Source organism: Vigna unguiculata, chromosome 3 (assembly GCF_037176805.1).
Source record: "Vigna unguiculata cultivar grain cowpea cultivar isolate G323 ecotype 2 chromosome 3, ASM3717680v1, whole genome shotgun sequence".
NCBI classification, from domain to species: Eukaryota; Viridiplantae; Streptophyta; class Magnoliopsida; order Fabales; family Fabaceae; genus Vigna; species Vigna unguiculata.
The window spans coordinates 30,129,610-30,141,615 of record NC_140794.1 but is presented as its reverse complement, the minus strand read 5'-3'; the positions used below and the strand labels follow the sequence as shown (position 1 = coordinate 30,141,615).

At 36.4% G+C, this 12,006-nt stretch overlaps 1 protein-coding gene across 1 annotated transcript; it reads right to left on the bottom strand.

Moving 5' to 3' along the window:
• Positions 1-10,703: 10,703 nt before the first annotated feature.
• LOC146887691 (uncharacterized) lies at positions 10,704-11,322 on the bottom strand. The gene is made up of 2 exons (XM_085670343.1): positions 11,071-11,322; positions 10,704-11,024 (listed from the first exon to the last, which is right to left on the bottom strand). The coding sequence occupies exons 1-2, from the start codon at positions 11,320-11,322 to the stop codon at positions 10,704-10,706; spliced, it is 573 nt and encodes a 190-aa protein (XP_085526469.1).
• Between the last annotated feature and the right edge of the window lie 684 nt (positions 11,323-12,006).

Genomic DNA, 12,006 nt, shown 5'->3' with positions numbered 1-12,006 from the left:
TGAGGGTTTTAATGAGAGCATGGAGGTCGAGATGTTCAATAATTGATTTTAAGAGATTAAAAATTGTTGTACTGAAATAAGTTACTTTGCGGTGTTGTTAATGGTTGCCTTTGATAAAGAAGAAAGATTGATGATCAAATAAATGAATTTTGACAAGCAAGTAATATTTTGTGGCTATCAAACACCACAAATTGCAAATTCATGATTCAACATTAGCGATGGTAAGATACTAATAAAATTCTACAGTCATTGGTTACATTTCGTGAAGTTAATAACTAAAACCCAAGTCACGTAAATTTAGAAATGCAAGTACAAACCCAATGCGTGTAGGTGGAGAAATAGAAAATTTACTCATGACATTCCAAATTATTTTTAAATCAATCTCTAATGTTTGTCTCTATATATGAAAGTGAAACCTTTAGCACATTCACACATTTCACAGAGCCCTCATTTTATCTAATTAGATAGTTTAGTGAATATGAAGTTGTTTAGTTTAGTTTAGAGCTAGTTAGAGATAGAAAATTAGTTTTACTTTACTTGCTCTATTTTGTTGCAGTTTTAGTTTTGGTGTTTTTTTTTTTCATAAGTGCATTTTTCGATTTAGCTGTTATAATTCTAAAGAGTAGATAATTTTAAGAATAGTTTCTAAAGGGAAATTTAGGTTTGTTAGCATTGTTATAATAGTGTTTTGTAAGTTTTAGTATTAGGATATATTATAGAACAATTTTTAAATTTTTTGCAGAATAAAGATAGGAATAAAGACATAGATGGTAGTTGTTCTTCTATGTAGGCCACACAAATAATACTAGTTTTTATAATATAGGCCACATAAACATGACAAATGACAAATGAATAAAGAGATAGAGAATAAAACCAGGATGCTAGTTGAGATTAGGTAATGAGTCCGGCTGCAAGTAAAAACAAAAGTTAAGAAACACATTAATTGACCATAAGTGATATTCTCAGAAAGTTTTGTGCCACACAAGAAGACTTGAGTTTTGTGCCACAAAAGTTATCATGCCACACAAGAAGACTTGAGTTTTGTGCCACAAAAGTTATCATGCCACACAGGAATTAAGATTCAAATCAAGCATATAAGAACAAGACCTACCAGCCAAGTATAGTTATATAAAATATCAAAGGATAACCAGTAAATCAATGCAATCATAGCTAAAAACGTAAGTAAGTACATACAGCATTTCATCATTTCATCATCACCCTTGCACATTTCATCATTAAATATAGAATAGCACTTGCTATTTTCAATACCAAATAAAGAAATTGTGAGCATCATTAAACATACTGAAGAAGTTCAATTCACTTTGTCTTCTTCTTTTATTCACATAAAATAGCCAACAGAGCAAAATTAACCTTAATGTTTATCTACTAGAGAAGTGAATAACTACCAGGATAAGAAATAGAGGCACCACCCTTCAATAGCAATTTCCGAATCGCCTGTTAAAGAAAAAACAAAATATAACATCCAACACTTCTACCTCACACAGTGAACAAAAAATCTTAACCAGGAACATAAAAGGTATATGGATAAGGAACCTCTAGATAACAAAAGAGGCTACCATAGAGGCTACAACGGAGATGGCGCGACGACGGAAAGGGGAAACAGAGACAGCGCGACTGAGATGAAGCGAAGAAGACAACCCCGACGGAGGTGGCGCGACGACGTGATGGAGATGGCGCGACGGCGTGACTGTGATGACCCGACGAAGATGGGATGGCGCGACGGAGATGAGAGGGCGCGACGGAGATGGGACGGCGCGACAGAGATGGGAAGGCGCGACGGAGATGGACGGCGCGACGAAGATGGACGGCGCGACGGAGATTGCTACACGCGATGGTTGAATTAGGTTTTCGATTGGTCGAGGCTACGACACTGAAGTTACGTTTTCGATTGGTTGAGGATGCGACACTGAACTTAGGTTGTCTAAAAAATTCACTTTAATTTTTCTGATTTGGGAGGAACACGTGCGTTTGCTCGAAGAAAAATGTATTCCAATTTGCGGAGGTTATAAACCTCCTCAAAAAAACTAAAAAACCTCCTCAAAAATGTATTCCAATTTGCGGAGGTTATAAACCTCCTCAAAAAAAAGAAAAAACCTTCTATGTTATCAACTTTTAAAAAATCTATTATAACCAGCTCATATGATCTTTATTTGTGGAGGTCTTTTTAACCTCCATAAAATGACCCATGCTATATATCTTTTTTTTTGTAGTGATACTACCTCCATGGTAGGAGTAGAGGTAAGATTTTGTTTACACTCTTCCAAGAAATAGCTTGTACTGCCACCATAAAACCAAAGTCGGAAGTAGATTTTCGGTCGTCATGGAAACCAACAAAATCAGAATCAGAATCACCAATGACTTGAAGTTTATCAGACTTTTTATAGGTCAACATGTGATCGTTGGTTCCTTGCAAATATCTAAAGACCTTTTAATGGTTCTCTAATGACCCAACCTAGGTTGCTCAAGTATCTCCCTAAAGCATTAATAGCCAAAGCAATATCGAGATGAGTACAAACTTGAGCATACATTACACTACCAACAACGAAAGTATATGAGACTTTTTCCATTTTGACTCTATCATTATCATATTTTGAGGACATTGAGATTTAAAGAGTTTGTCACCCTTTTAACAGGTGCAAGCAAGAATGCATGTTAAACCTTTTGAGGACTTTATCGATATATCCTCTATGAGACAATCCAAGAATGCTATGTGACTTGTCACGAAAAATTTGAATGCCTAGAACAACATACATCACCAAGGTTCATCATATCAAAGTGGCTATGTAACACAAACTTTGTCTCAGTTTAAAGTTCAACACTGCTTCTAGCAAGAAGAATATCGTCAACATATAAGACAAAAATGATGAAATGACTTTCATTAGTCTTCAAGTAAATGCATTGATATGAGACATTTCTTTTTTTGAAGCCAAAGGAAATGACCACCTAGCCAAATTTCAAATACCCATTGTCTAAAAGCTTGTCTCAACACATAAATAGACTTCTTCAACCAACAAATCAAATGCCCTTTGCCTTTTCCAACAGAGCCATTAGGTTAAACCATATAAACTTCTTAATTGTTGAGTGTTCATCAGACACACTTTGTTTGAGTGTTCGGATTTCTTACGAGAAGACTCGGGACAATAGTGAACTTAGGAGTAAGAGCTAGAGGCTTTCTTCTCTAAAAAAAGAGTCCATATTGATAATTGCCAGATACAAATCCAAAGATTCTTTCCAATCCTCAAAATTTGTCCCATTCAAAGTTTTGACCGAAGTCAATTGCATAGGCAAAGAAGTTGATATCAAAATGACAAAGAAACATCTAATATGCACAATTATTGTGCAATAAAAATTTAACGTTTCTAAATACATAGTCAAACATGCATGGCTATAATACAAAATTTCTCATCCACTATGATCCCGACTAAGGGTCCCAAATCATAATAAATGAGAAATATAATTAAGAAATAAAAGACAATGTACAACTCATGTCATAAAAAAACTAATACTAATAGGGTACAAGACAATTAATTTATAGGTGTCAACAACCAATTTTATCCGGATTATAATGTATTTTACATTTTTTTCTCTTCTTATCTTATTTTACTTTTATTTTGTTTTTTCTTTTCATCTTATTTTACTTTTATTTTATTTTTTATTTTTTTTATTATTATTATTATTCTATTTTTAATTTAATTTAATTTTATTATTATTTTTTTCATCTTAATCTTATTTATTTATTTTTATTTTATTTACAATTTTCTTTATATTCCTTTTTTACTTTTTATTATTTAAGAAAAAAGAAAATAGATTAAAAAAATAATAAGAGAGAGAAGATTGCAGAGATCAATGGAAAGCTAGTGTCTATGGTGGACAAGAGATAGGGTAGCCAAGTTGCAGGAAGCAACCACCCTTTCCACTTCTCGCACGACTCAAGAAATACATGCATCAGGGACTTTAAGTTGGATTTTTATTTTCCACTTCTCACACGGCTCAAGAAATACATTTATCGTAGTGCAGCACGGTGGTGTGAATTCCAGGACCCGATGTCGCTGGCACAAGAAGAAGAAAGAAAGGGCGTCGGCGCTTTCAATGTTGGTGACATCGCCAGCGAGACTCTTGGCTGGCAGAGAGGAGGAGCTGTGGCGCTGGTCACACAAAGGGAAATGGCTGCCATGGATGAGAGTGAAGGAGAAGACCCTGGCTCCACGTGTGCATGATAGAAGAAATGAGAAGGGAGGAGATTTCGGGGGTCGGTTTCTCGTCGGCGACGCCTTCGATGGTTGCTGGCGTCAACGACGACGTGGCGTCGCAGTGTTGTGGCATGGCGCAGTAGTGCGGCGGCTGTGGATCGTGGAAGGAAGAAGGCAGCGTGTGAGTGTGTGAGAGGGAGAGAAATAAACCCTTTGAGGGTTTCTATTGTTTAAAAAAAATAATAAGTTGGATTTGGGTTGGCAAACCCATCTTTACTCCATGCACCCCCGTTTTTTATCTCTACGCACCCCATATTTAATCTCTGCACACCCCCCAATTTTTATCTCGGCGCACCCCTTTTTTCTTAATCTCTACACCCCTATTTTCACTTCATACACCTCCATAATTACTAACCTCGCACCTCTACCACACTTGTTTCATGTTTTACTCTGTGCACCCCATTTTCCTTTATCTCGCACCACTATTTTAATTTTATGCTACGAGTAACCCCTGATATTTACTAACCTCGCACCCCTGCCACACTTGTTTCATGTTATACTCTACGCACCCCCTTTTCCTTTACCTCGCACCCCTGTTTTAATTTTATGCTGTGAGTACCCCCTGATATTTACTAACCTCGCACCCCTGCCACACTCATGCTGCGAGTACCCCGTGATATTTACAAACCTCGCTCCCTTGCCACACTTGTTTCATGTTTACTTCATGCACCCTTACATTTACTTCACGCACCTTGCCTGCTTACTGCTTGTACCTCCTATATCTGATAATCGCACCCCTTATGTCTTTGTTTCTCATTTTTGGGGCTTGTGTTTATGCATTACTCGCTACACCTCCCACATTATTCATGCACCCTACTATTGTTGTTTTTTTTTTTACTTTTATCTTTTTTGTTATAATTTTTTTTAAAGAGAAAATGAAAATATTTTAAATTATAAAAAATTACAAAAAATAGAAAAATCTAAAAAACGAAAAATGTTCTCTTTTGTTTTATTGTGTTTGTCCGGTCCCCTGCACCGTGTGACACTCATTTTCAAAAATATCAAAAATAGTTTTCTTTCTCTTTTAGTGTCTGTCCGACCGCTCGCATCGTATGACATATATTTTCAAGTAATTCAAAAAACACCAAAAGAATACAAAATTTTCAAAATATAAAAATATCAACATTTTCAAACAAAAAAGTCTTAAGAACTACGTGATCCTTGATTCTCCATTGCGAGATACATAGGAGCAAAGCCAACCCTTGTCAGGTTCACTTTAAAAAAAATCAAATCATTTTCTCAATTGTTTTCCAAATATCTTTCCAAGAACTGTGTAACCCTGATTTCTCACTTTAAATGAGAATACGTAGGACCAAGGTCAATCCTTGTTGGGCCCAAAAATCAAAAAAATATTTTTGTTTCTTTTTAGTATTATTTGTCTCATTATTTTTGGGGAAAATTAATATTTTGAAAACCATATCAACTTTGAAATTATAATTAAAGGTGCCTTCGGGCAGGCGCTGTAGGGTGCTAACACCTTCCTTACGCGTAACCAACTCCTGGATCCAAAAATCTTGTTTTTCATAGACTTGCTTTATTTTTATGGTTTTCCATAGTTTTCCAGAAATAACTATGGTGGCAACTCCAAATCTCTTTTCAAACCCATTTTCTTTTTTGGTTCGTCGTCCCATCACGATTTGGATTGCGACAATAGGTTTAAAAGATCTTTATAAGCCAAGAAGTGGGGGTTGAATTATATTAAAAAATATGTTCAATTAAAACTTATGAAAACCCTTTTAAAACAAATTCAAATGACTAGAAAATCAGAGATATATTGTTGTAGAATCACATTTTTCAGTGAATTAAAAAATAAAAACAGTTGATTATATGTTCATGCAATATGATTCAACAAATTAAAAGATAAAATCAACCAATTAATATTATGTAGAAACACAAAAAAGCACCAAACTCACTACAACAACATTGTTTATGAAACAAGATTTGTTCCACTTAATATATCCAACTTAGTTGTATTACCAGATAACATAAAAACACATGCACACCTTACAAAGATTGATTTAATGAGTTTTGTTGAGATTTAAAACAAGATCAAGGAGAGAGGGTCACACACTAATTTCTATATTAGTTCACTCAATACCTGAGCTACATCCAGTTTATCAGAATAACTTGAGCTTGATCATGCACTATATCAAAAGTTTTACAAAATTCCTCAAAGATTACACTTTTGAATAAAGCAAAACACCAAGATTCTTGAATCCCACAAGAATCTTACCCCCAAAACTGTAAGAATCCCATTTACAAAGCTGGAATCACACCAAGAACCACACATATGTACAAGAACAACCAAACATGTGTTCTTCTAACTTCAAGCAAGCAAAAGTTTGCTCCAAGATCTCAAGATCTTCAATCAACATCTGCACAGTGTGTAACCCAAAGAGAGTTTCCAATTTTGTATCATTGTTTTTCACGCTAAAAAATCTCCGATGTTTCTCATCTCTCTAAAAAACTAGCTTATATAGCTTGGTCTTAAGTGAATTCAATAGGTTGATTTGTCTATACAATATGTGGATTTCACTTGACTTAAGTGGAATCAATCGTTGAATAATAATTCAACTGATTAAATATATTCATACCAAAACTATATGCAACAAGCCTTTTAACCTATTAAATCCCTTTTTAATAGATTGAAAAGGGCACACACAAGACAAAACAACATCTAATCTATGTCATAAAGTCTACTAATACAATACAAAATACACGCTCCATGATCTTCAATAAATTCAAGCTTTAGCAGATCCCTAGCTTGATCACCAATGCATCTTGATCCATTCCTCATCTACCACATATGATCATATGCACTTGCTTCATCAAATTCATGCACCAAGGTCACTTATGCTAACATAATTAACATAAGATAAAATTCAAAGTAAATTGTATCAAAAAATAAAATAAAATACATTAACAACAACATACCAATAGGGCATGATTGACATTAATGTAATATAAAATTAATTAATGAGATAATTAAATTATCTCATTCACTCAAAAATTTCACACAACTACCTATGATGTGTGAGTTGACAATCACAAAAAATCTTTCATGCTTAACAAAATTTAATAAAATTATATTATGCATGAATAACCTCTTAAATAATGACATAAACATTTACAAATAAGGATAAAAAAGTTTACTTCAAGTAGAAACATGTTACCAGGAAGAGCACAACACACTAACAAGTCACCAAACTAACAAAAACTTGTACAAAAATTTCAAACCCAAAATCGAGAATAATATATATATATATATATATATATATATATATATATATATATATATATATATATATAAATGAAAATTAATTCTTGAAATAATTAAAATTAAATTATTTCATTCACACATAATTTCATACAACTGTAACCACGATAGGTGAGATCACAATTGTATGAAATTATATTACTCATCCTTTGGGCCGACCAATAATCATATAGATATACATAAACACATATATTTAACATTTTTTACTAAGTATCTACTCGAAAGAGGTCATTTTGACGACTTCTTGATTCAATTTGCTCATCAAAAGTGTTAAACGTCAAATAGGTTAAACTACCAATATTTAAATATTTATCTATGCCGAAAACAAATGTTATATATATATATATATATGTGTGTGTGTGTACCAAATCCAATATATTATTCAACCATGATTCATAATTTATATATACATATACTATTTATTTTAAATTCATGCATGCATGTATTCAAGTGCATCCAATTATACACGTAATATATGTATTTCAATTGTCGTGTAACAACATATGTTCATGTTATACGGATTTCAAACCACATCAATAATTGCATCAGGAGTGAAAAAATTTACCAAACATGCTATTCAAATCAATTCCAAGAAACAAAGATTTAATTTTCCAATTACATAAACGTTAGAGAAAAGCTTAATTAATTTAATCAAATTTGAAGATACCATTAATTCTCTTAAATAGACATTACCTCACGGTAACAATGGCAAGACACATGAATTCCAAATGAAAAACATATGCACACAAACCCATCAATCTAAAAACATTAGCAATTACAATAAGCATCAAATTAATTAAACACATAGTGCATAACAATGAACCAATAACACGTCCACAACAAAACCCCCAATAAAGGTTTGTTTACTTTCCTGTATTTAATCTTATGATATTAAACTGTTAATTATGAAGCCCATTTCCCAAATTCTACCAAAAAATATATTTCTGGAGAATCCAGTACAAATCTTCCCATGTGGCAAGCGTATTGTTATACGTGCGTGACACAATGTTCACTTAGAACCTCTGTAAGACCCCATTTAATTTAACATGCGAAATTAAAGGAAACGTCACATAAGGATAACATACTAACGCAGTCCTAGGGTTTAAAACTCAACCCCCTTACAACCCAAGGCACACGATGATGTCCAAAAGAAAACTGGATAAAGAGTTTAACAAAAAGTATATAACTCCAAGGACGAACAAGTACATGGGCCATAGCCCTAAAGAAAAGCCCATAAAGAAATTAAAGTCCAGTCCATGCGGACTATGCAGCGGAACCATCACCTCCCTGTTGCCCACAGGTGTTCCTCGCATCTGCTCACACCAACAAGTTGATGATCATCGTAAAAGAGAGTACCACACAGCATAACACACAACAATAAAAGTAGGGTAAGCTAGAGCACAAAAGATTTCATCCATACAATCAAATATATTTCCACAATCCCATATACACATATCAACAAAGCATGTTAAGACTTCTCAGACAATACACTAAGACACAACTCGACTCATCCGGAATATATATAACCTGGTCGGATTCAGCGGATGCTTGCACTTGTGGTGGATACCTCTGCTCACCCCCGAGCTGCTCACCCTCGAGCACTTGTGGTGGATTCAGCGGATGCTTGCACTTACGGATGCTTGCACACGTAATACAATGAATCAATTTCCCTCACCACAAGGTTAACCCTTAATGAATTTCAGGCCTCCTACTACTCTCACCACAGGAGTCAGTCCGCTCTAGGTGAGACTAACTGACTCCTTAGAGTGTCAAGATGCAACCTTACCTTGAATCCTTACCAAGTTATACAGATGGGGCACCACCATGGACACCCACTAACAGGGGCCATGGAATTTCGTCCCGACCACTAAAGCATGACCCTAAGACCCCACTTAGAGATCTCAATGATTTATGCACTAACTATCGACCAAACGTTTTCATTCAATGAAGAAAAATCCATCATGCATATATGTATTTACACTATACCAATCTTTATATAGCCAATCCCTTTCGCATCCCAGCTCAGTAAATACCAATTCATGTTTCATACTCCATTCGGAATATACCATTCCAACTCATCTCATTATCATGCCACTTTAATACCAATCTCCTCATTAAGGTCACATGCTAAGTTCATGCCAAATTCATCATTTACAATCCATGAATCACATCACTCATGCATATTTATTTGTCTCATGAATTTAACACCATAATCAAATCCAAGCAAGCATAAACTATTTTAGATTCCAGAAACAACCAAACAATTGCACTACCTCGCCCAGCTCCTCGCTCAGGCTGAAGGGTCTTGCTCAGGTAAGAGGCTCTCGCTCAAGCAAGCACCCTTCGCCTAGGCGAGGGCTCGAAAAAGGGGAACAACAGCCTCACGCGGGATCTCACTTAGGTGAGACCCCTCTCGCTTGGGCGAGATGCTCGCTCGCTTAGGAGCAACGTGGGTCGCCTGAGCGATCGTTCGCGTGAAACAGCTTGGGCGAGCCTCTGTTGATCTCGCCTAGGTGAGACATGCTCGCTTGGGCGAGAAAAACAATGCTCACCATTGTTCTTTCGTGCACAAACACTCAACAGGTCGCCAATGGCTCAAAATTATCATACACAGGTTCGCATCAACATACCAAACATATTTAAAACAGTAAAACAATGACACAAATAGCATAACTCAAAAGAAAGGGCGAACTCTAGCTTCTCGTACCTGGAAAATGTTAGCTAAGGCTTTTATACTCGAACAGTGAAGGACTGTAGCTTAAGGAACAATTTCGCAAACTGAAAAATAGTGGGACAAGGTCAAAACGAGCTCACTAGAAAGCTCTAACTAGGAACATAAGGGAGAGACGAAATGAACATAGAGTTTGAGTTGGGAGAGACTTACGCGGAATGGAAGAATGAGGCTGAGCTTGCTTGGCTATGGCGATTCCAAATCCTAGCAGAGTATGACGACAGCTGCTCCAAGGGATGTGAGGGATTTGCTTTTACGAAAAGTGAGCACAAGTTAGGGTTTGGGGCACCTTAGGTCAGAAATTGGATTGGGCCACCCCCCTTAGGCCCATAAAATTGGGCAACCTTTAAAATAAAATGGGCAGAATCAATTAGGCCTTACATTCTCTCTAACAACAAAAATTTTTGACCTCGAAAATGACAACTTACCAGGTAAACATATGTGGGTGTGATTTCCTCATATCGTCCTCCAACTCCCAAGTAGAGTCACCCGTCCTTCGATCCCATATGACTTTGACAAGACTGACTATCTTTCCTTGGCGTTCCTCAACTTTACTGTTCTCTAACACGATGGGTGGTACTTCAACAGTAAGATCCTCGCTGATTTGTATATCCTCAACTTCCAACACGTGATCTGGATCGAACACATACTTCCTCAATTGTGAGACGTGGAACACCGGATGAAGGTTTGGCAACTGAGGAGGTAAAGCTATTTCGTACGCCATCGGTCCAATCCTTCTGGAAATCTGATAAGGACCAAGAAACTTGGAAAAGCTTTCTTGAGCGGAGAACCCTTCCCATGCCCGTGGTTCGGGTCACCCTCAAGAACACATGATCTCCAATCGCGAATTCCAAGGGTCTCCTCCTACGATTCGCATAGGCTTTTTGCCTACTCTGTGAAGCCTGCATTTTGTCGCTCACCATCCTCACTTTCTCAGTGGTCTGCTCTAACAACTTAGGTCCAACCAACACGGCTTCACCATTCTGATACCAACATAGGGGAGTCCTACACTTCCTGCCGTATAGAGCCTCGTATGGCGCCATGCCAATGCTCGCATGAAAGCTGTTGTTGTAGGTAAATTCGATCAGGGGCAGTACCTCATCCCAAGCACCCAAATGGTCAAGTATGCATGTTCTCAACAAATCCTCTAATGATTGAATTGTTCTCTTAGACTAGCCATCAGTCTAAGGGTGGTAAGCTGAACTCATGGTGAGCTTGCTACCCATAGCACTCTGTAGCGTCTGCCAAAACCGAGACGTGAATCGTGGGTCTCTGTTCGAAACTATGCTCGAAGGCACCCTATGAAGCCTTACTATCTCCTTAATGTACAATTGGGCCACTTTGGCATTTGACATCATCAAGTTCATCGCCAAGAAATGAGCACTCTTGATCAATCGATCCACTATAACGCAGATGGTATCATTGATGAAGGATTGACCCCAACCAAGGATGGAGGCACATGCTTAAGAAGACTAAGCATGTTTAGAAAGGAAGTTCACTAATCCTTCATCCCTTTCATTTGTGTTTGTTGTTTTTGATTCCCAAAGTTGACTTAGTTAAATTAAGTTTAGTTGACTTGTTGACCTTTGACTAGGTTTGATTTGTTGACTATAGTTGAATAAACTTAAGCCAACATGCTAATATATGTTTATTTGCTTTGTAGGTTAATTAGGAGTAAGAAAGCAATGCTAGGTGGCGCATGGTGATTGGGGAACATAAATGATATG